Below are 24677 nucleotides of genomic sequence, written 5' to 3'. Positions count from 1 at the left end.
GGATAAGCATTGCCCTGTATGTCCATGGTGGCCACACTAGAAGGGGAGGCCAATTTTGGACCAACAATTAATGTTCTCTAATTAATTAACAATTAATGTACTAGTAAACAGTACTGGATGCTTTCTGTCCCGTGTGGACATAGCAGCCACACCACCAGAGCGGATGGGATAGCTTTGGAATATAACACAGGACGTGGCAATGAATTAGCCCAATGATCGCTACATGGTCAGTACAAGAGATGAGAGAATTTACAGTAATAACTAAGCGCTTCACTTTATTACTGTACATTTGCTCATCTCTATTTAGAACAGTTGAAAAAAAACAAACAACAACATGTCTATTAAGTCTATAAGGAATATCATGTAAGGCCACACCAGCAGAATGACTAGGGACAGAGACCCCGGCTGCATACAGAAGGCAAATAAATAGGGTCTCATTTATAGGGGCCTAAAAACTGGAGAGAGGGGAGCTTTTTGCCATGTGCCACTCTCTTTATCTGCTTGTCAGAACGTAGTGAAGGAATCCCCTGGCCGAAAATATTCCACAGGAGTGGGAACATGACGGGAAAAGGGTTGTGAGTGGGGATGACAATGGGAGGCGGGTTGTGGAGAATTTAAAGGATGAGAAGGAAAAGATTTTGATGGGGGAAAAGAAGTGGAGGAGGGGTGGGGGTAGGTGTGGGGAAAGGAAGCAGGTGGAGGAGGGTAGAGAATCTCTTTGATCACAGACGTTACTCTTTCTCGGCAAAGAAATCTCTGTTCCGGGGTCATTTTTTCCATCAGCGGAACAAGTGAGAGCAAGAAATTTCTACATTCATTGAGAGATTCCAGCAAATCCCTCCCATGCAGTTGCTGGAACCTGACACTGACTTCAGTCCTAAATTCTGTGAAAGTTTCTTCCATTCTCTGGAAGCCATCACTAATAACAGCTTTCAAAGCGTCTTGGTCACTTTGTTTGTTCCGACCAGGTCTGTTCCTCCTCAATACCCGAGTGACAGAGCTGCTTACAGGACGACATGGAGCGCTAGATGTTGCAGCTGGAGGAGGTCCTGGTTGAGGAGTGTCACTGACACCTCCAGGAGCTTTGGGGATACAGGGCTCCCTGGAAGTCTCTTCTTCCATGACCACTTCAGGAGGAGCCCGTGTGCTTGATGCTGTTCTGAAAATAAAAATGTAAAATGCAGTATTACTATGACCTCCTAATTTATAGGTCACAGAATTAGTTTGGAGCCACCACACCAATGTTAAACCCTCCTTCACATCACATTTTCAGGCTCTGCTGCCAGAATATATCAGGCAGATTTCAGCTTTAATACACCAAACACAGTGTAGTAGTCCATCAATCTGGTTTGTCTCTCAAAAGGACCATTTTTTGTTATTAACAAAACTCTATTTGCAGGAGAAGTATAGTAGACTAAACTTTTAGTCTGAAAGAAATAGTTTGATAACAGACCAAATGTAGCTACTAGGAGACTTTTGGTCTATTAAAGGGGTTATCCAGCGCTACAAAAACATGGCCACTTGCTTCCAGAGACAGCCCCACTCTTGTCTCCAGCTTGGGTGGGGTTTTGCTGCTCAGTTCCGTTGAAGTGAATGGAGCTTAATTGCAAACCGCACCTGACCTGGAGACAAGAGTCATGTTGTCTCTGAAAGAAAGTGGTCATGTTTTTGTAGCGCTGGATACCCCCTTTAAATTCCGTAAGTACACCATGGTATATATTATACCACCATTCTGCTGGTAACCTAACTTAAACCATCTTGTGAATGGGACTTGAAGGCTATCAATACCTTTGAAGGAGAAGTCCGGTAAAATTTTTTATTAAAGTTGTATTGCCCCCCCCAAAAGTTAGCTTCACTTCCTGGATAAAATGGTGATGTCACGACCCGACTCCCAGAGCTCTGTGAGCTGTGGCTTCTAAAGAGGATGATGGCAGGGGGACACTGAGGGATACCGAGCATCCCTCTGACATCATCCTCTCCAGCAGCCACAGCCCGCACAGCTGTGGGAGTCGGGTCGTGACCACCATTTTATCCAGTAGGTGAAGCCTTGATGCAGTAGTAAGTGCAGGGAAAAAACACTTTATGTGCATTTCCTGTAATAAGTGTATATTGGTGATTTGTGTAACTTTTGGGGGGCAATACAATACTAAAAAATAATAATAATAAAAATTTTCACTAGACTTCTCGTTTAAAGGGAACCAATCACTATTATAACAATGACACTGTTATTAGAGTCATCCTCCTACAGGGTATATAGGAGAAAATGCTTTTTTATTCTTGGTAAAAACACGTATAATGCAAAGATGATGCAGCACTTATCCAGTACTGCGAATAGATGTTCATTTTCCTTACATGCTCGTAGATACAAACAAAATCACATTTGGCTACACTCGTTCCCGCTCTCACCATGATCTACTGTGATCTATTCGCAGAACTGGATGAGTGCCACATCATCTTTGCACAATACGTGTTATTACAAAGAGACTGCTTACGTTGGCTGAGCACCATCCGGGAGTGTCCAGTGATAAGGTATAATATCCTCCGTGGTGTGGAAAATCCAGTGACCCCAGCAAAGACTGAGCTGATCACAGGCAGGTGCGGAGGTACGTCTAATTGGGCTGCTGTTTTATTCTTACATGCGCTGCAGGGAGAAAGGCTGGAACTAGTCATCTGGTCCGTAACTAGTCACAGCTCTCTGGCTGTCAGCGTGCTCTGTAGGGATGATTGACAGGCAAAGGGGCCCGTTAGAAGCCTTTTTGCCTTTCGATCATTCCTGCAGAGTGTGCTGACAGGCAGAGAGCTGTGCCTAGGTATGGGCCGGCTCCACCCAAATGACGTTACCATCTTTCTTCCTGCAGCATGTGTAAGAATAAAATCACGTTTTCTCTCTATACTAGAACCCAGCCAATATGATTCTCAACTACAAACTGCTTTTTGTGTGCCCTACTCTCTTTCTGTAGCATGTATGAGCTGTCCTCACAGGTTTATCTCTCCCCTGTCCACTCTTTGAGCCCTTGTGTAACTTCCCTTGAATGGACAACTGCCTACCCATGTAAAAGGGCCTTTAGCTCTAACGAAACAGCTTAGGTAGTTTATTAATACCACAAATAAAACTGTAACCAGTCGTCATCACTGCACAACCTCAGCGATCTTGGAAATTGATTAAAAAAAAAAAAAAAAAAAAAAAACAACAACAAAAACATCCATCTATTACACAGACGCTCCGTTTTAACTGTATCTGACAGGTGGACAAACACTGCTGTCTGCAATCTCAATATGTTCCACAGACTTGAAATAAAGTATATAAATAGAAAATATGCTGGAATGCTGCTGCATGTAAACCCTGAAGAAAAATATTAGTCACGATAAAATTAGGTTTTAGTTGGATAAATTAAGATATGCTTACTGTCGCTGCTCAAAGCACTTCCTCAGAAACTGCAGTATTCTAGCAAATTTGTACTCTGTCCTTCTAGCAGGCTCCGTGCCATTTGGCACATTGGAATCCATCCGGAGATCGCGAATGAAACGGTCGCGGATGGACCGCCACCTCCTCTGTATAAATGAGCCTATTTAAATAGAAAATCACATTCATTTTAGGAAAAATAAGAATTTTCTTATGGGAAGGGGCAGAGCCTGTGGAAATTTCACTAGGACCTACCAATATTCAATTGCCTCGGAGGTAACATTTCATTGTAATCTGGCAGTAATGCAACAAAAATTTCCAGCCAAAGACCCCGAGTAACAGATAAGTCAGAGTGTTGAGGGTCTGCCTTGTCCCAGAGTGGTGGCCGATGCTCCACCATGGTAATAAGATGCTCATTATTAATGTAGGGCATTGATCCATCATCTTCCTCGCCTTCCTCCGTGGGCCTAAAACGGACCTACAAAATGTACATGTTATTTGCACATGCTTACTTTCAAGGAAACTAATGAATGGCAGACATATAACACTAACACACAATAAAAAATAGGTTGTATTAAGATACAAAAAGAGCCGACTGAATATAATCTGAAGGCTGCAAAGTGATTTACCAGACTACAAAACTTATGCTCTATGCCTCTTGTAAGACTACAGGGGGGTCCGACCGCTTAGACTCCCCTTGAGCATTTGGGCCCTATTCCACCGGACGATTATTGTTTGCATAATCGTTAACGATCTCAAACGACCGCTATTGAGAAAGACCTGAAAACGTTCACTCATTTCCATGGAACAATAATCGTTACTTATGATCGTAATTGCGATCGTTTTTCTTCGCTATTTCTTCGCTATTGCGTTCGTATCTATTGCGAACGACCGAACAATGTCTTATTCAATGCGAACGATTTGCGAACGAGCAACGATAAAAATAGGTCCAGGTCTTATAAAGCGATCAACGATTTCTCGTTCGGTCGTTAATCGTAACTGCATTTTAACAGAACAATTATCGTTTAGATTCGAACGATTTAACGATAATCTGAACGATAATCGTCCGGTGGAATAGGGCCCTATGAATGGAGACTCGCGTCCCCCTTTGGAATGTGGCGGTCACCCATGTGTTCTACTATTCTCTTCATTGTCTGTGGGAGCTGCTGGAGATAACAGATGGGAGTGATCATATACTTACACGTGCAGGACCCCTAGTGCGTTTACGGCGGCCTTGCATAGAGGAACGTACTACTTTACGTCTTTTTTGTCTTTGAAGATGAAGCTGGTAGAAAAAAAAAGAATCAATTGAAAATTAAAATACTTAAAGGGTATGATTTATACATACACACACACACACACACACACACACACATATAATATATCATATATATCATATTTTACATGAGATTCCTTCTCCTGCGTCTGTGAATGCATCAGTCCACTCTCTTCCACAATGTGTATGGTCAAATCCATTTGCTATAATAAAATATAAAATATGCTTAAATTCCATAGCATGTCATTTGCCGATTAACAAATCCCCATAGAAAACCTTTCCTTCTCTGGACAGTTCCTGTCATAAACAGAGGTGGCAACAGAAAGCACTGTGTCAGACTGGAAAGAATACACCACTTTCTGTATGGCATACAGCAGCTTGTAAGTACTGGAAGATTTAAAAATGTTAAATACAAGTAAATTACGAATCTCTATAACTTTCTGACACCAGTTGATTTAAAAGAAAGAAAATCGCTGAAGTTTTCCTTTAACAACAGTATTTCCTACGTACTTTTTGCTGCTGGGGGTTATATAACATGTATTTGTTATACACGGCCGCTAAGTAGGTCTCTGCACAATAGTGTTAATGGGTAATACCCTGGAATAATTGTATACTTACATTTTCTTGTGCTTCACTATTTGAGGAGCTTTCTGCAGTGGTTATCTCAAGGCTTGGTTTCTGACAAATTAAAATATTAAAAATTAGAATTGATTTCTACATTCCTAGTTACATTCCAAGCCCCAGAATATTTTTCTGTCAGAGATGTAAGTAAGTTTTTTGTAGGGTGACTATTGTCTTCATGCAGTGTCCCACCGTGTGTAAAACTGTTGTTTATTGGTTGTCAGATGCGGTTAATTTCCCTTTAAGGAGCATTTCCCCATATTAAGGCTGGGTTCACACCACATTTTTGCAATCCATTTTTTTCATCCGTTTTTGCAAAAAAAAAAAAAAAAAAAAAAAAAAAGGATGAAAAAACAGACAGAAAAAACAAATGCATTTGTGTGCATCCGTTTTTTCCATGGACTTCCATTATAAAAAAAAAAAAAAAGGATCAAAATGCATCATATATCAACCATAAAATAAAGTTCTTACATGTTTCGCATTCTGATCTCTCGTATGTGTACAAGGCACTGTAGGAGGCAGACGATATATGCTGCTGTGGGTATTGCTGCTACCACTGCTGCTGCCGCCATTGCTGCTGCTGCTGCTACTGATACTGCTGCTCCTTGGCTTGCCGAGTCTATAACGGCGTCTGCTGGTGAAAAATCCACACTTCCTGCCACCTAAACAAAGAGACGAGTCAACTAGGGGCACAGCGGGTCACTTTGAAATCACTGTAAATGTTGAGGTTACTCAAAATTATTATTGTTATACATTTTACTTGCTGTGTAGAACCGTAGATAGCCATGCTGCACTATATAGCAAAGAAAAGTACAGTAAAATCTTGGATTACAAGTAACTCGGGTCGAGAGCGCTTTGCAAGACAAGCTTACAATTTTTAAATCAGTTAACAAGCAAGATTTGGTAATACAAGCCCCCTGTGTCCCCAGCCAGATACTGTACTCGGTAGAAAGCCCTGTCATTTTAAGCTGCATCACCACTGCTTCCCTCAGACCCCTAAATTAACCCCTTCACCAATTGCTGCTCCAGCAGGTTTGAAGTTGTGTGTGGAGGGAGAGTTAACTGATTAACCCCTTTTTTACTGATACAGTCTTATTTATTGATACAGAACACTTTACCTTTTTATGTTGAATCTGATTTTATTAAGAATTTTGTGAAGAAACAGAATAAAGAAACAAATACAAAATACTGCGCAGTCGCAACAAATGAAAGCATAATCTGTAATCCAATAGTATATCAGAACATAGAAAGACAACCAACCCCATGTCTCTGAATTTCTAGCTAAGTGCACCAACCTACATCTAGCTGTACATCAGGGGAAGCGACCACCTGCGTTGGAGTGTGAGAGCAGACAAGAAGACATAGGGAGAAGAAACACAAGGGAGACACTAAGGATGCAAAGACAACCATCATGCACCCACCAGTGAGGGCACACAAAGAGAGGACACCACAGAGACAAGACAAGAAAGCAAATACGAGCACAAACATCTATTGCAACTCTCCGTCTGAGGTCAAGGAGACACAAATCGCAGGAGAACAGGGACCGCCTCCGAGCCCCGTCACAAGTGGCAAAGTGGCCCAGGGAGCTCAACGAATCAGTTGTGGAAAATCGGGGGAGTCTTTAAACAAGATCCATGCCCGCCACACCTTAGAATAAGCTGTGTTTCGATCATGATCCTCTGCAATAAGCTCTTCATATCTACAAATCGCGTTAAGCTCCGTCAGCCACTCCGCCATAGAGGGACACTCCGAGGTTTTCCAGTGCCTGGGAATAACCAGGCGTGCAGCCGTCAAAAAGTGTCTCAAAACACCTTTCTTAATAGAAGAGATAGAGCCTGGGAGGAGACTCAACAAGGCACTCTGCGGCGTATTGGCGACACGCTTCCCCGAATAGGCCTCATACACCTGGAACACTCTATCCCAAAAGGATCTGATCACGGGACATGCCCACCATATATGCAGAATTCCCCCATCCTGGGACCCACACTTCCAACAGGCGCCGGACGCAGATGGGTACATACGCTGGATATCGGAAGGACACCTATACCACCTTGATAGGATCTTATAATTCTTCTCCTTTGCGTGTGAGGCCATGGAGAGACCGTGAGTAAGAGTACAGATCTTATGGACCTGCTCCTCAGAAAAAGTCGTAGAGCAGTCAGATTCCCATTTACAAAAGAAACGGGCCCGTCCCGCGTTACTGAGTGTTAGGAGGAGTTGATACAATCTGGATAAGGTCCGCGGCCCCGACTCAACAGAGAGAAACCAATTATCGAAATCGGTGAGAGACCTGGAGAGAGCCGCTCCGGACACCAGAGCCTGAAAGAAGGATTGAAGTTGACTGTATTCCAGCCAGGAAAGCAACACGTCAGGATGTGCGGATCTAAATGACTCCACAGTAGGCAAAGCCCCCTGGGGAAACACCTGAGCCAAGCGCACTCCCATAGAGTTGTCCCATACTAAAAAGGTGCGTCTCGACATTCCAGGCTGGAACCCAGGGTTCCCAAACAGAGGGGACATCAAGCCAGGTTGAGAGGAAATGCCATACCTAACCACCCATTTATCCCAGATGCAGAAAACGTGCGGGGCTAGGAATGGCCAGGATGTCGGGTCTCCCCTGTCGCCAGGAGAAATCCACGGAGCCATGAGAACATTAAGAGGAGCAAGCGACCTCTCCAATAACACCCACAGCTTTGTCCGGTCAGCATGCGCCCAGTCCAGTAACCGCGTGAGAATAGCTGCCTCGTGATACAACTGAAGGTCCGGGACACCCGCGCCTCCCAGTTGTTTTGGTTTAGATAATGTGTCTCGCCCTAATCTCGGACGCGATGCCGACCACACAAAGCGTGTAAAAGCACGTTGAAGCACTTTAAAAAAGGAAGCGGACACATGAATTGGTACAGTCTGAAAGAGGTACAAGAACCTTGGAAGTATGTCCATTTTGATCACAGCCATACGGCCAAACCACGACAAATATTTAGTGTGGTAAGCCGACAGCAGGGACAGTATTTTAGACTGCAATGGAGCATAGTTGAGAGGGAAAAGTAGATGAAGCTGAGCCGGAATATTAACGCCAAGGTACGTAATGTGTTCCTCCCTCCACTTGAAAGCAAAACCATGGCGAAGGCCCTCCATGGTGCCAGAAGGGAGAGACACATTAAGCGCCTCAGTCTTGGAGAGATTTGCCTGAAAATTACTTAGTCTGCCAAACCTGTCAAATTCAAAGAGAATGGCAGGAAGGGACACCTGTGGTGAAGTCACATAAAGCAGCAGATCATCTGCATATAGGGCCAGTTTGTGGTGGTCCTGCCCAGCGACCAGCCCCGTTACATCAGGGTTACGCCGTAATGCAATCGCAAGATGTTCCATGGTGAGAACATATAGAAGGGGAGACAGGGGGCAACCCTGCCGTGTACCGTTCCGGATGCAGAAAACCTCCGACAGGATGCCATTGGCTCGGACTCTCGCACTAGGGTTCGCGTACAGGGCCATGACCCGGTCTATAAAAGACTGGCCGGCACCTATCTGAGCCAAGGAAGAACAAAGGAACCGCCAATGCACCCTGTCGAAGGCCTTCTCGGCATCGACAGAGAGAAGACAGAAGGGGGTTTTCGTCCTCTGGGCGTGAGCCATCAAAGTGATTGTACGCAAGGTATTGTCTCGGGCTTCACGGCCAGAGACGAACCCCACCTGATCCAGATGAATCACATTAGGGATCACCGTCCCCAGGCGATTGGCCAAGAGTTTAGAGTAGAGCTTAATATCGCAATTAAGCAATGAGATGGGGCGATAACTGCCACACACCAGAGGGTCTTTGTTCGGCTTTGGCAGAACCACCACATGGGCCTCTAGGGACTGACGGGGGAAGGGACACGTGGGCGATATGCTATTAAAGGCCTTGAGCATCAAAGGCGCCAACACGGATTTGAAGGTCTTAAAAAATGGGGCAGTGAACCCGTCTGGCCCAGGACTTTTGCCATTTTTAAGGGCGGATATAGCCGCTTCAATTTCCGCAACGGAGAAGGGAGAGTCCAGCAGCTCCATGGCTTCGGAGTCAAGTACAGGCAGAGCCGTCTCATGTACATAGTCCCGAATTCTGGCCTCCAGGGCGGGGCCTGACATATCGGAGTAAGCACCCCGTATGTTGTATAGTTCTTTGTAGAAGGCCCCAAAAGCATTTGCAATGGCCCGAGGATTTTGAATCAAGTCACCCCCCGGGAGGCGTAGAGACGGGACATATGTGGAAGAAGAATTGGGATGGAGATACCTGGCCAGAGCTCTACCGCATTTGTTGGCCTGTTCATACAAATAGCTGCGAAATCTCTCCCCTCTCCGGTTTGCTGTCAGAGAGATTAAATCTTTAATCTGCTCCCTAAGGGAGGAAATCTGGGCCCAAAGATCGGGGGTGGAAGCTGCTTTATGTGACCTAACCGCGACGTTCAATGCTTCGCACAAAGATTTGAGTTTAGCGCCTCTGTCCCTCTTGAGCCGTGCCCCTTGCTGAATAAAGACGCCCCGGAGAACACATTTGAGGGCCTCCCATTGTATAGGGGGAGGGGTCTGGTCCAACTCATGTGTGGCTACAAATGTGGCTAGCGTCCTCTCAACCTCGGCTCTACATACCACATCCTTCAACAGAGTCTCATTGAGACGCCAGGTCCATTCGCGCGGCTCTCCACCAGGTATGGCAACAGATAGATAAATAGGAGCGTGGTCCGACCACACCGCCGTCCCTATTGAGGCAGAAGGATGAGAAAGAAGAGTTAGTTGGGATATAAAAAACATATCTAGCCTACTATGTGTATTATGAGCAGGGGAGAAGTGGGTGTAGTCCCGGTCCTTTGGGTGTAGAATCCTCCACACATCGACCAAGCGATAAAGGTGGAGCGCCTTGAGTGCCTGGGTTCTAGAGGAGCGCGGCACCACTGATCTCCCCGTAGAGGTATCCAGGGGGGGATCCAAAGCCATATTAAAATCTCCTCCCAACAGGAATACCCCCTCCACAAAGTGATCTACCTCCAGTAAGATATCTCGTAGGACAGACCCCTGGTTAGCATTGGGGAGATAAACATTACCTATAGTATATTTAGTATTGGCTATAAGAACCTTCAAAAACGCAAATCTACCCTCTGGGCTCACCAATGTATCCAGAACCTGGTGTTGTAGAGATTTGTGCAGAGCAATTGAGACCCCTCTAGACTTAGAGCCCGGAAAGGAACTGTGCAACCAATAGGGATAGTGCGAGGAGCGCATTTTTGGAATATGATCAGTTTGAAAATGTGTCTCTTGGAGGAGCAACACATGCACTCGTTGTCTATGCATGGAGTACGTGACATGAGATCGCTTTGATGGTTCATTAAGCCCTCGGGCGTTCAATGATGCAAGTTTCAGCGACAGTAGAGCCATTGCTACCCACCAAAACCTCAGACGGAGAAGAAAGGACACACACAGACACCACAACATAAACAAAGGGGAAGGGACAAAGATAGAACACAATAAAGGAAGGAGAGCAAACAGACTGGCTCCCACAGCTGCGAGAGAGCTAACCTCTCGCAGAAAAGTATACCCGTCAAATCGGGAACAACGCCACAGGCGTCAACCTAGCGGGGGACCTGTCTAACAATGGGAAGACAGAGCCCCCGCCAAGGGGAAACATAAATGCAGTAGAATAATACAATCATCCACTGAAACAGATATCAATAACCGTATGCAGAACTAAAAAATAAGTGCAGGCCCACCCCTCCAACCACGTCCACCCCAGAGGAGTATAACAAACGAACAAATAAACAATCAAGGAAACAGATAATCGAGCCCCTTCTGAAGACAAGAGCAAGGAACAATGGAAATAATTATATATAAAACTGAAAGCCCCCAAAAATACAAAACATCTAGGCGAATAAGGCACTGTTGCATAGTTGACTGGGCAAGGAGGAGGGAACGGGTTAACCCCGTATGTCCCCCACAAGATCACTTAAAGAGCTTCACATGCCTCAACATCATCTTCAGCGGACAGAATCAGTGGCCTCCATAGCTGAGCTGGCACCAGAGCGTCCCGGTAATGGAGGCGTCAGGAACCACATAGGAAGAGACACTGGTGGCAGATCCAATGTAGAGAGGAAATCAGGTAACCCAGCGGGGTCCCTAAGCTCAAGGCGCCGACCATTCCTCCTGACAATCAGATGAAACGGGAATCCCCATGCATAAGGGATTTCTCTTTCTCTCAAAAGTTCCAGCAAGGGTTTCAAGGCCTTTCTCTGAAGCAAAGTGTTGCGGGACAAGTCTTGGAGAAAGGTCAGAGATAAATCTCCATAAACAACAGAGTCCACGTTTCGGACAGCCCGCATGATTTCCTCCTTGATTCGGTAATGATGCAAGCGGCAGAGAACGTCCCGAGGACGATTCGGGTCCTGACTAACTGGACCCAGAGTCCTGTGTGCCCGGTCAATTTCCATATCATCCGAAATGGGGCGGTTCAGAATATTGCTGAAGATATCCTGGAGTGTCGAAACCAGATCTGAAGATTTCACAGCCTCAGGCAGCCCTCTCACCCTAATGTTATTGCGTCTACTACGATTTTCAGTGTCATCCTGTAGACGGTATAGATGTTGGATATGTTGATCATGTGCGTCACATTTAGCTTGTAAATCAGAGACCGTAGAAGAAAGAGAATCGTGACCGCAAGCCAGTTCATCAACTTTAGTATCCAATTCCTGTACAGAGGCTTTAATAGATGAAATCTCTTGTTTATAGGAATTTTCCAGGCGCTCAATAAATTTCTCCATTTCGTGCCTAGTTGGCAGTTGTTTAACGTGATCTTTCCAGTCCCAGTTATCAGTGGCCATGACTGGAGCAGAAAGGGAGGATTCTCCCGCCTGGGAAGAGCTGAATGGGGCTGCTGAGGGGTTAAGAGAGGCATTTTGCTTATTGCCATTATCCTTCTGCTTTTGTGATGGCCCCTTAGCTGACATGTTCAGGCCTGCTGCTCTCACTGTACAGGGGAGAGAAGGTGGAAGAAGAGGTGGCCAGTCCTCTGCAGAGAAGTGCAGCCCCTGTTCCGGACAACAGTGAAGCTGAGGAGCAGAGAGGACCTGTGCAGGATCACTGGAAGGACTGGACCCTGGCAGACAAGATGGCGCCCGTCCCTCAGGCAAAGCGCAGTCAGGGGCCCCAACCCTATCTTCAGCCAGGCAAGGTGCCGACACCGGAGTGACCGGGGAGCACAGAGGGACAGGTGAGCGCAAATGGGCGGTCAGGGGGGTAGAACGGGGCTCCCACTCACCGCTAGCCGCCTCCTGGAGGTTTGTGTCCGGTGCCACGCGGTGCAGCGGCGGCGGCGCTGCGTGTGCTGGTGTCAGCCCGGCCTCGGCAGGCAGTGATGGCGCGGGCGGCAGTGCCGGAGCAGCGGGGAGCCGGGCGGATGTCACAGGAGCCGGCTGATCGGAGAACCCGCTCGAGGCAGCGGCGCGGTCTCCAGGGGTCCCGGTACCTGCACTGCGCTCCAAGACCTCTGAGGAAGATGGCGGCCGCGGCGCTGAGGAGGACCGGCGGGAAGCAGGGAGGGAGAGGAAGCCGTCCAGGCTGCCTTGTCGGGCTCCGGAGCGGAGCAAACGGGTCTGCGGGGTGAGCCTTTTAGTTCTTCTGCTCATAGAGCCGGCTGTGGAGGGTGAGGGAGGATGAAAAAGCCAGAGGATTTTCCCTAATGGCGGGAGCTCAAGAGTAGTGCGACCTCACGCTGCCATTGCCAGGACACGCCCCCAACACTTTACCTTTTTGGGTTGTGGATCAAATAGTCAAGGTTTTAATAATTTCTCATGGGAAAATTTGCTTTGATTTGAGTGATTTGGACGACAAGCACATTCCCGGAACAAATTATGCATGTAATCCAAGGTTTCACTGTATTCAAACAGTGCATCATTATTGTGGCATACATCACACTACAAGAAGTCAATGTTTCAGCCAATACTACATTAATGCTAGGAAGATCTTACTAACACTAATGTCATAATACATGAGATGAGTATTAGAAAGAGTCTGCACAAATTAGATGTACATGAGGTTTTTGCCAAGAGAAAACGTTGATCTCCAATTTACACCAGTTCTGTCCGCCAATGTTTATGTTCCTTAAAGGAGAAGTCCAGTGAAATTTTTTTATTAAAGTATTGTATCGCCCTCCAAAAGATTATACAAATCACCAATATACACTTATTACGGGAAATGCTTATAAAGTGCTTTTTTCCCCTGCACTTACTACTGCATCAAGGCTTCACTTCCTGGATTACATGGCGATGTCACGACCCGACTCCCAGAGCTGTGCGGGCTGTGACTGCTGGAGAGGATGATGGCAGGGGGACACTCAGGGACACAAAGCACTGGAGGCACACTGAGCATCCCTCTGCCATCATCCTCTCCAGCAGCCACAGCCCGCACAGCTCTGGGAGTCGGGTCGTGACATCACCATCTTATCCAGAAAGTGAAGCCCTGATGCAGTAGTAAGTGCAGAGAAAAAAAGCACTTTATGTGCAATTCCGGTAATAAGTGTATATTGGGGATTTGCATAATATTTAGGGACAATACAACTCTTTAATAAAATTTTTCGCTGGACTTCTCCTTTAATACCGAACAGGTCTAACAGGATGATGGGTCCCAATTGGGAGCCTTTTTCTGGTCTGAATGGACATGGGACAATATATAAGACTGCTGTGGAGAATGACCTAGGACTATGTGGGTTGTGCAGCATTTCATGGTTATCACTCACCAGTTTTGATATCTTTAGGAGTTTTCTCCTCTTTACACAGTTTGGTTACAACCACATTAGTTTCTTCTTCTTTTGCTATTTGCTCAACCTTTATATCAGCCAGATATTTTACCTAATTCATTATATAAGGGACAAATGATGTACAGTTAGGAAGACAGGTAAGGTAAAAAACAAAACAAAACACTAAGCTTTTCAAAGGCATAATTTAGCGTTAAATAAATGGATGGCCTATTCTCAGTATAAACATCAAACTTAGAATGGCGGAGTACAACTTCTTATACTCCACTCACCAGCTGTTTCATAGGCCCAAGGTTCTCTTGTAAGCCCTGCTGCCACCTCATCAGTCTTTACTAGAGAGGAGCGCAACTTGAGCATGTTTGAGTGCGATCATCCAGCATTTGAACACCAGTGGCTGAAGAAGTTGGATAAAGCCCTAGGGAATCAGGGAAAACAAAGACACAGTGTGTGGCTGTATCCATGTTTTCCCAGACTCCTCAGGGCTAGGGCTGGGCGATATTGGCTTAAATCAATATCATGGTTAATGGTACATGTAGCTGCGGTAACCCAAAGCTGTGACATGTAGTCTATTGCCATTATTATATCATTATTAGGGGGTCTCAACAGACCCCTGGATGTGTATACACAGGCATACAGCCATGTACACACTACAGGATGTGTATACCCAGGTATACAGCCATGTACTACAAGACGTGTATACAGCCATGTACACACAGGTATAGAGCCATGTACACACTACAGGACGTGTATATAGGTATGCCAACATTTGACCATTCAGGCCCCCAAGTGTTATATAGGGGTCCATGCTGTATCCATATGATGCCCATATAGTGCCCACAGTGTGTCATAATGCTTTTCCTGCTTTTCCTATATAGGAATAATGCCTTCCCTGATTTGGCCATGGAGTAGGACCCTCTTATCTTCTGGGTCTCTTCACTACAGTCTTGGGGGGGGGGGGGGGGGGCGCAGTATAATCTGTTGAGCTGAGCAACTGCGATGGGGGGGGGGGGGGGACCAGCCCCGCTCTGCTCATGCCTGGAGGAGGGAGAGGGGGGGGTAAAGGGGGATGGGAGCCCTTAGCTCATCCACGGTGCAGCATCACAGGTGCCCACAACTTATCCACTGAGCCCAGCTTATTGTAAAGGGGGTTAGGGGTGGTGGGGGGCACTCTGACATCCTGGCAAAGTTAAGAGCGGTTAACCGACGCCAGGGACGGTATCAGTATTTTCACAGTATATCACCCAGCCCTACCTAGGGCTTCATCCAACTTCTTCAGCCACTGGTGTTTAAATAACGAACAACTGGACTCAAGCAAGCTCAAGCTGCGCTCCTCTCTAGTCTTTACCTTGGCTCGTACTTGCTATCCTAATACTATTTTTAGTGACCAAGCAAGGTAAACATACATCAATTTTTTATTTAGTTTTTTTAAACTTCTAACTACCATGATAATAAAAGTTTCAATGGAAGAGGTATATGTTCACATCAATTAGATGCTAAACTCCTATTTTTAGTTCATTCCCTCCTTATGTATAGTACACAGCCCAAAATAAATACACCCCCACTAACACCTCATAAACCTCACTCACCCTAATTCTCCTTGACTAACATACGGGGCTCTGTCCAAGCAAGGAGGCGTTACTGATTGTGGCACTCAAGCAGATTGGCTCTGCCTCCTTGACACTTGGCTGAGACATATAAAGATGATTTTATACATTTGCCAACCACCATCAGCTCCAGGAAAGGTCCAGTTTTGTTTATATTATAACAGTTATCCAATGGTGTGTGCAGCTCTTAGCAGCTAATCCATATCCCACTGAATGACTAGAGTCTGAACACTCATAGACTGAATTAGGTAGTCACCTACCTGAAGGTCCTGTGAGACATCTTTATTTATCTCTGGAAAACCATTAGAATATGAAGGACTGAAGCATCTCTCTGGTGTATCTTTCTTGCTGGATTCATCTGTAGAAGACAAATGTGAGATGGCCAGGTTATGGACAAAGCACAGTGATCCACTAGGAGTAAAATGGGGTAAAGAAAAAAACTGTGCAGGTTTTTGTTCTAACCTTTATGCAGTTACAATACTAGTTAAAAAAAAAAAAGACTCCCTGCCAACACCCTGCTCTGCACGGATGGATCCCCAGTCAATGTTCTAAAACTTCCAGATGTAGTAAAACACTTACTTAAAAGGGGTGCCATTTGCCTAAGAGGTGTGACAGCTATTCTGCAAATGCTTTCTTCCCAGAATTTCCAGTGGAGAAAGAATGGCCTTTAAGTCTCCTTTAGGAGAATTAATGTCCCTTTGACCCACGTCGATAGGCCTCTCACTAGCAAGCCAATACCCAGCTCTGCACTGAAGAGGGGAGACAACCCCTGAGGGGTCTTTATTATAGGACTGAATATCATTCCCTGTAAAAGACAATGCAATCAAACGGACAAATGCTCATGTATAAGCTGATATCTGAGGCCATGCTGTCCTATACATTACTGTTAGGCAGCATTAGATCTCCTCATGTGCACAGCGGATGTGCTGTTACAATAATGGAAGTGAATGGAGGCATGAGAGATCCAGCCATCACACTCTGGTGTTAGCTGTGGTCAGTGGAGCACACTCACTAATGGTACTTTTACACGGAACGATCGTTCGTTTTTGCACGATAACGAATTTGAACGATAATCATACGTGTAAACGCAGCAAACGATCAAACGACGAGCAAGAAATCGTTCATTTTGATCTTTCAACATGTTGTCAAATTATCGTTGGTCGTTCGCAAAAAATTCGCAGATCGTTCCGTGTAAACATTCTTTCAACGATTTCACCTATGTGTGAGATAGGCTTAAGCGATCGCAAAACGATTTTTCCGTACGATATATCGTTCCGTCTAAATGCTGATCGTTATAAAAAAACCATTGTTCATTCAAAATCGTTAATCGTGCGATCGGGCGAATTATTGCTCCGTGTAAAAGTACCATAACACAGAGTCCTGCTACTCAGAAGTAAGTGAAATCACCAGTGTTGTACAGCTAGTGGTTAGAGTCAAAATACTATCCAATGCGTTCCTGGGGATTTCATCCTACTTCCAACATTACCTCCTTAAATAGACGCTGTCTCCATGTTAAAAACAAAAACACATAGAGCTCAATCTCAGCAGGCCGCATAGTTTGTATTAAATATTATTCTGCTCTCTGCTCTTGACATCTTTATATGCATCTAATGCTTCCATCTGCATCTAACACCAGAGGAAAACTCAACTCAGCAAAGAGCTTCGAAAATTATCAGCACCAATATATACAACGCCATGGGGAAACATCACTGAAGTGCAGGGCAGCACTTTGGGTGCACGGCACAGAAGGCACATAGAATATATACAGCCTAACACACTGATGTGCGTATATAAACAAAGATGGTCTCCTCTTACCTGGTGATACAAGAGTCTGGTCATTTTTTCTCATGAAGTCCTTGTATTGATCCTTGTGATCAATGACATACTCCCACTCCTCCAAGGAGAAACAGACAGTGATGTCTTCACATCTTATTGGAACCTGATACAAAGAGATATATAGATATATATATATATATATACACACACACACACACACACATTCATCTGAAAGGATCAAAGAATTTTGCATTTATTCTGGCTCCTTCTGGCCGACACCTGGTTATGATTACCGCCAAAAAACTAATTTGACACATTTTTATGTTCAAAAAAAGTGTTTGAAACATTAGAAAAAAAAAGATTAAAGAGGATGTACCACCAGGTACATCTCTTTAATCTGACACAGGGATAGAACGGCGCATCACAGGGAAGCTGAGCCGGCCCGCCTCCAGTGCTTGAGCACTGGCCCGCTACCCGTGGATAGAACGGCGCCGTAGACGAGAATCGGGGCGCGGATCGAAAAATGGACCACGGCACCGGCTTCCCTGTGATGCGCCATTCTATTCCTGTGGCAGATTAAAGAGGATGTACCTGGTGGCACATCCTCTTTAAAGGGAACCAGTCACACTAAAATTGGCCAAAAAGCTAAGGAAACGTGCTGGTACATCAGCCAGCAAGCTTCCTAAACATCCTCCTGTACCCTCTGTCCCCTGTACATACAGCCCGCAAAGTTAGTTTAATAGTCTCCTGCGCTCTTATGTAAATTACCATGCAAGTAGTCACGGTGGGCAGGTGGCTGGTCAAGTAGTCACGGCAGGCGGGGGCCTCTCGGCGTGTTGGAAAGCAGCGCCTTGTGACGTCACTCGGGGGGGGGGGGGGCATTGCACGTCTTTACTATACTGCGCATGCGCAGTACAGTGTGTCAAGCCGCAGTACAACAGCGTCTTATCCGGCTGCACTGCGCATGCCCAGCATAGTAAAGACGTGCAATGCCGTCGCCCTCCTCCCCCCCCCCCCGCCCCCCCCCCCCCCCCCCGAGTGACGTCACCAGGCGCCGCTTTCCAACACGCTGAGAGGACCCAGTGACTACTTGAAGAAGCCCCGCCCACCGTGACTACTTGACCAGCCACTCGCCCACTGTGACTACTTACATGGTAATTTACATAGAGCGTGGGAGACTAATAAACTAACTTAGCGGGCTGTATGTACAGGGGACATAGGGTACGGGGGGATGTTTAGGAAGCGTGCTGGCTGATGTACCAGCACGTTTCCTTAGCTTTATGGCCAATTTTAGTGTGACTGGTTCCCTTTAAGCTAGTTTTTCTGAGCAAATTTTGACAGCATTTTTGTTTCCCCTTTACTTTTATAAGCATGGAAAGGTGTTAAAGGGGTACTCCAGGCTGGTATTATTTTTACGATATGGCCGGTGAGGGGGTGGATATAGAACCCGCCGTCCACTTACCTCTCCGGTCCCAGATCGCGACGCCCCGTTCTCCCATCCCGCTGCCGCCTCCTACTCTGAGCTGCGGCTTGAGACATGATGTTTTAAAAGGGGTTGTCCGGCAATAAAAAATTATTCACAGAATAACACACATTACAAAGTTATACAACTTTGTAATGTATGTTATGTCTGTGAATGGCCCCCTTCCCCGTGTCCCACCACCCCCACCCGTGTACCCGGAAGTGTGGTGCGCTATACATACCTGTCACGTGCCGACCACGGTCTCCGATCCTCAGCAGTGACGTCTTCTTCGGGCGGCTGGCGGATCTTCCCGAGTGCCGGCCGCCCTCTGCAGCGTCATCCGAAGCTCAGCCACGATTGGCTGAGCATAACTGTGCTCAGCCAATCGCGGCTGAGCGGCTGATGACGCGGCCACGTCATTAGCTGCTCAGCTGCGATTGGCTGAGCACAGTTATGCTCAGCCAATCGCGGCTGAGCTTCGGATGACGCTGCAGAGGGCGGCCGGCACACGGGAGGATCCGCCGGCCGCCCGAAGAAGACGTCACTGCTGAGGATCGGAGACCGTGGTCGGCACGTGACAGGTGAGTATAGCGCACCACACTTCCGGGTACACGGGTGGGGGTGGTGGGACACAGGGAAGGGGGCCATTCACAGACATAACATACATTACAAAGTTGTATAACTTTGTAATGTGTGTTATTCTGTGAATAATTTTTTATCGCCGGACAACCCCTTTAAGGCCGCTCAGCTATTCGTAGCGGGGTTCCGCCTCCTCCACTGAATGGCTGAGCTGCCTTGAGACGTCACGTCTCAAGCCGCAGCTCAGACCAGGAAGCAGCAGCGGGACAGTAGAACGGGGCGGTGCGATCCGGGACCCGGCACTGGAACCGGGGAGGTAAGTGGACGGCGGCGTCTATATCCACCCCCTCCCCGGCCGTACAGTAAAAATAACCCTAGCCCGGAGTACGCCTTTAAGTGTTTTAAGTTATGAGTGACTGAGGTGGTTAGGGATACCATCTACTCTTCTTTGCAAAGATGAAAGGTCTCACCTGCTACAACAGTAAGATGCCTAAACACTAGAGATGAGTGCAACGCGAGCATGCTCAGATCTGTCCACATCCGAGCATGCAGCATTTGATTATCAGTGGCTGAAGAAGTTGAATGTAAGAGATCACGGAAAACATGGATATTGCCATGTGCTGTATCCTTGTTTTCCAGGCTACAGCCTCATCCAGACATCTCTCCTCCTCGTATTAGTACTCACCTCTCCAGTCAGCAGCTCAGTGATCTCACTCGTAAGTTCCAGGATATCCTGATAGTTGTTTTCCTTTTGTATCAATGAGTAAAGAGAAGACAACATGATAGGATCCTGGTTTCTTCTGCTCCATCCTTTATCATCACTCATCTTTTTCACTACTACGTAATCCTGTGCATGGAAAGAGACACTGATTTACCTTTTATCTCTTTTCACTTTTATATCCTTTCACTTTCCCAGTTAAGACATGACATGAGACGTCATTCCCGGACCCCCCTCACCTCTCCGGTCAGCAGGTAGATGATCTCTAGAGTGAGGTTCAGTATTTTTTCTCCAATCTGTTTTCTGTCTTTGCCCATATTTGGTCAGTTAGGAAAACAATGATTTTCTTGCTTGAGAAACCTTAGGGGAAAAGAAGAGCAAGTGAACACTTGGAGGGAAATCCCAATGGACATATACCAGTCAAGTGACTAAAAGATACTGGAATATGCACAATATGTACAAGCCTAAAGGACAGAAATGGCTGCACATCACACAGATGGTTGATACGAAAGCTTGTTCAGCTACATGAAAAACCAACATCAGTAGTATATAATTTGATCAAACCATATTGCCTCATGTACCAACGTGCAGGTCTCTGATACATGAGTCCCTAACCAAACACTGTGGCGGTCAGTGGACGCAAACCCCGCAAAGCTTGTGCAAGCAGGGAAGGGAGACCACGGAATGGCCCTACAACCCCAATGTCATAGGACCAAACTCCAAAGGGCCCCCCCAAACGCCGCCAGCGGAGAAAGCTAACGCCAAGCAACACAAGTGTTAACAAGCTGTTACCTCTCACCATTACTCCTGCAGGTAGAATGGGAGAATCAAAGGCTTGTCCTCTAGGCTTGTGCATATGCACAATATGTGCTCCTCTTATATGACCCCCATATTGTGTGTAAATGTTGATCAGTTTGGATTAATTATTGCCTATTCCTTTTTGGCAATCAGACTTCTCAGCTGAGGGCAGCGGCATCAGTGACCTCCATCCTGGGGCGGCGGAATTAGTCACCTCCATCCCCGGGCATCACTGCAGCATCAGTCACCTTCATCCCCGGGCGTCACAGCGGAGTCAGTCACCTCCATCCCCAGGCGTCACTGCAGCATCAGTCACCTCCATCCCCGGGCGTCACTGCAGCATCAATCACCTCCATCCCCGGGCGTCACTGCAGCATCAGTCACCTCCATCCCCGGGCGTTACTGCAGCATCAGTCACCTCCATCCCCGGGCGTCACTGCAGCATGAGTCACCTCCATCCCCGGTCGTCACGGCGGAATTAGTCACCTCCATCCCCGGGCATCACTGCAGCATCAGTCACCTCCATCCCCAGGCGTCACTGCAGCATCAGTCACCTCCATCCCCCGGCGTCACTGCAGCATCAGTCACCTCCATCCCCGGGCGTCACTGCAGCATCAGTCACCTCCATCCCCGGGCGTCACTGCAGCATCAGTCACCTCCATCCCCGGGCGTCACTGCAGCATCAGTCACCTCCATCCCCGGGCGTCACTGCAGCATCAGTCACCTCCATCCCCGGGCGTCACTGCAGCATCAGTCACCTCCATCCCCGGGCGTCACTGCAGCATCAGTCACCTCCATCCCCGGGCGTCACCTCCATCCCCGGGCGTTACTGCAGCATCAGTCACCTCCATCCCCGGGCGTCACTGCAGCATCAGTCACCTCCATCCCCGGGCGTCACTGCAGCATCAGTCACCTCCACCCCCGGGCGTCACTGCAGCATCAGTCACCTCCATCCCCGGGCGTCACTGCAGCATCAGTCACCTCCATCCCCGGGCGTCACTGCAGCATCAGTCACCTCCATCGCCGGGCGTCACTGCAGCATCAGTCACCTCCATCCCCGGGCGTCACTGCAGCATCAGTCACCTCCATCCCCGGGCGTCACTGCAGCATCAGTCACCTCCATCCCCGGGCGTCACTGCAGCATCAGTCACCTCCATCCCCGGGCGTCACTGCAGCATCAGTCACCTCCATCCCCGGGCGTCACTGCAGCATCAGTCACCTCCATCCCCGGGCGTCACTGCAGCATCAGTCACCTCCATCCCCGGGCGTCACTGCAGCATCAGTCACCTCCATCCCCGGGCGTCACTGCAGCATCAGTCACCTCCATCCCCGGGCGTCACTGCAGCATCAGTCACCTCCATCCCCGGGCGTCACTGCAGCATCAGTCACCTCCATCCCCGGGCGTCACTGCAGCATCAGTCACCTCCATCCCCGGGCGTCACTGCAGCATCAGTCACCTCCATCCCCGGGCGTCACTGCAGCATCAGTCACCTCCATCCCCGGGCGTCACTGCAGCATCAGTCACCTCCATCCCCGGGCGTCACTGCAGCATCAGTCACCTCCATCCCCAGGCGTGGCGGCGGCATCAGTCACCTTCATCCCCCGGCGTGGCGGCGGCATCAGTCACCTCCAGTTACTTTCTTCCAGAAACAGCGCCACTCTTGTCCTTAGTTTGTGTGAGGTAGTGCAGCTCATATCCATTAAAGCAGTGCTTCTTAAATTATTTCTACTGGAGCCTCACCCAACAGACAAAATGATCACCAGACTGACCAAGAGGAGGCTGGGGCCTCACCATCTATGATATAGGTCCATGCAAATATAAAACTTATAGCTCAGTCTACCCTCCATGTGTCTCCTAATCTCTGTATAACATAAAATAAATACAAAATGAGTTAATAATGTTCCTGGGTACAAACCCACTTGACGTATTTGCTGCGTGAATCAGTGAAGCAGAGACTGTAGGAGTCGGGGAAAGGACTGTGCAGATTATGGTCACTTCTGTGAGAACTTTCCTCCCCAGCAGCTAGGGGGCGCCTCACAGTTTGAGAAGTGGAGCTGGGCTGTAATACCACACATAACCTGAGGAAAGGGGTGGTGCTGTTTTTGTATTGTACAAATGCAGTGAAGAAAACAAACATAATTGGTACCTCCATAATAGTAACCTAGAAAATAAGAGTAAAATACTATATGCGCCTCATAGTGGAATCCATGTATTCTTCTATTCCTTCCAGAAAAGGGTTAACAAAAATGTTATGTTCATCTATGTAAGAGGAAAATAAAAAAAAAATAAAAAAAGTTCTTGCATTCAGAATACAGCAGCAAAAAAAAATAAAAAATTCTTGCAGCTCAAAAGGCCACAACAGGCCCCACCTGAAGAGGTCATGTGGGCTGCTGCACATACACATACATACACATACATATACATTACAGGGGTTACTCACCGCAGTGCACGCGTCACTCCAGCGACATCTCACCCACCCGGCTCTGCTACATCTATTCGTGCAGCGGGCGGCAAGGAGCCGGGGACTTTTCCCCAAAAAACACACAGTGGTGAAAACAGGAACTGCTACTACAGCTCCACAAGCCTATGCCAGGCCCCGCCCACACCTGGTCACATGACTGTAACAACGTCAAAGGTCCTATACGCACTAGGAGGCAATATTTTCCTTCACCCCTTGTCTCCGATTGATCACATGACCATGACATTTTCAAAGGTCCTGCAGCCACTAGACCGAGTAAGCGTAAGCTCCTCCCACATGAGTCACATGACTTCTTTAAAGGTACATCATTCACGTGGAAGTAGCGTTTTCCAATGTAACATGTGCAGATACGTTACTGTGACTTGTAGACATTGTTATTGTGCCCCGGGATCCTGGTGTATATACCCATAGTGTGTGCTGTATGCAGTGTATATAGTAGTCAGGTTGAAGGTAATGGTATATATTAGAAGTTGTATTCAGTTTGTAGGTATTGTGTATATGTAGGACATGGCTGCGTATAATGTTGTTTGTGTTTTTCTATTATATATCAGTCTATATGTGTGTGTATTATATACAGTGTATATAGGGGAGATTTATCAAGCAGTCTTACAATAAGAATATCCTTTGTTACACGTAGCAACCAGTCAGAGCTCCACTTTAAAGGGAACCTGTCACCCCCCCCCCCCCCCCCCCCCCCCCCCCCCCCCCCCCCCCCCCCCCCGTAACAGGCTCCCGATCTCCCGCTACAGCCCCCTATACTCACCTGATCCCGCTGGGTCTCGCTTGTGGATCCGGTCGGGTCACGGAGATCTCAGCCGCTGCAGCGCGCGCTGAGAGATGAGTCCAACACTCATAGAGAATGAATAGTGAGTCCAGTGCTCCGTCATTCTCTATGAGCGTTGGACTAATCTCTTAGCGCGCGCGCCGGGCTGCAGCGGCTGAGATCTCCGTGACCTGACCGGGTCCCGCTTCTGGATCCGGTCGGGTCACGGAGATCAGGTGAGTATAGGGGGCTGTAGCGGGGGACGGGAGCCTGTCCCTTTAAAGGGGTGAGCTGCCTGGGGGTGGATTGCTACGCAGGGGACCCACGGCCTCTAATGATTGTCAATGGAGGAGGACGGCAGGTGCTAGTGCTCCTAACAGCTTACTGGGCAGAGGACTTCACAACTAACAGCATGGGAACAGTG

At 47.4% G+C, this 24677-nt stretch overlaps 2 protein-coding genes across 4 annotated transcripts in view; one reads left to right on the top strand and one right to left on the bottom strand.

The window, feature by feature from the left end:
• The window catches only part of LOC138800071 (uncharacterized), a 44376-nt gene extending 20785 nt beyond the window's left edge, over positions 1 to 23591 (bottom strand). Inside the window, exons 1-13 of the mRNA XM_069981878.1 lie at positions 23452 to 23591; positions 20452 to 20572; positions 20180 to 20341; positions 17493 to 17616; positions 15938 to 16035; positions 14056 to 14167; positions 5772 to 5962; positions 5298 to 5357; positions 4808 to 4882; positions 4605 to 4688; positions 3659 to 3881; positions 3407 to 3566; positions 508 to 1159 (exon numbers count right to left, since the gene is read on the bottom strand). Of these exons, the coding sequence (XP_069837979.1) occupies positions 508 to 1159; positions 3407 to 3566; positions 3659 to 3881; positions 4605 to 4688; positions 4808 to 4882; positions 5298 to 5357; positions 5772 to 5962; positions 14056 to 14167; positions 15938 to 16035; positions 17493 to 17616; positions 20180 to 20341; positions 20452 to 20529 (2019 nt within the window). The 5' untranslated portion in view covers positions 20530 to 20572; positions 23452 to 23591. The remainder of the gene's footprint in view (positions 1 to 507; positions 1160 to 3406; positions 3567 to 3658; positions 3882 to 4604; positions 4689 to 4807; positions 4883 to 5297; positions 5358 to 5771; positions 5963 to 14055; positions 14168 to 15937; positions 16036 to 17492; positions 17617 to 20179; positions 20342 to 20451; positions 20573 to 23451) is intronic.
• Positions 23592 to 23713: 122 nt separating this feature from the next.
• LOC138799574 (oocyte zinc finger protein XlCOF22-like) overlaps positions 23714 to 24677 on the top strand; it is a 30392-nt gene continuing 29428 nt past the window's right edge. For 2 of the 3 annotated variants that reach the window (XM_069980948.1, XM_069980949.1), the window contains exon 1: positions 23858 to 23940. The gene's annotated coding sequence lies outside the window, so the exon portion shown is untranslated. Of the gene's footprint in view, positions 23791 to 23857; positions 23941 to 24677 lie in introns of those variants that run through there. The other variant, XM_069980950.1, reaches the window with a different exon arrangement.

Source organism: Dendropsophus ebraccatus, chromosome 8 (genome assembly GCF_027789765.1).
Source record: "Dendropsophus ebraccatus isolate aDenEbr1 chromosome 8, aDenEbr1.pat, whole genome shotgun sequence".
In the NCBI taxonomy this organism is placed as follows: Eukaryota; Metazoa; Chordata; class Amphibia; order Anura; family Hylidae; genus Dendropsophus; species Dendropsophus ebraccatus.
The sequence above is the reverse complement of the archived record's forward strand: the minus strand, read 5'-3'. Positions and strand labels throughout refer to the sequence as shown.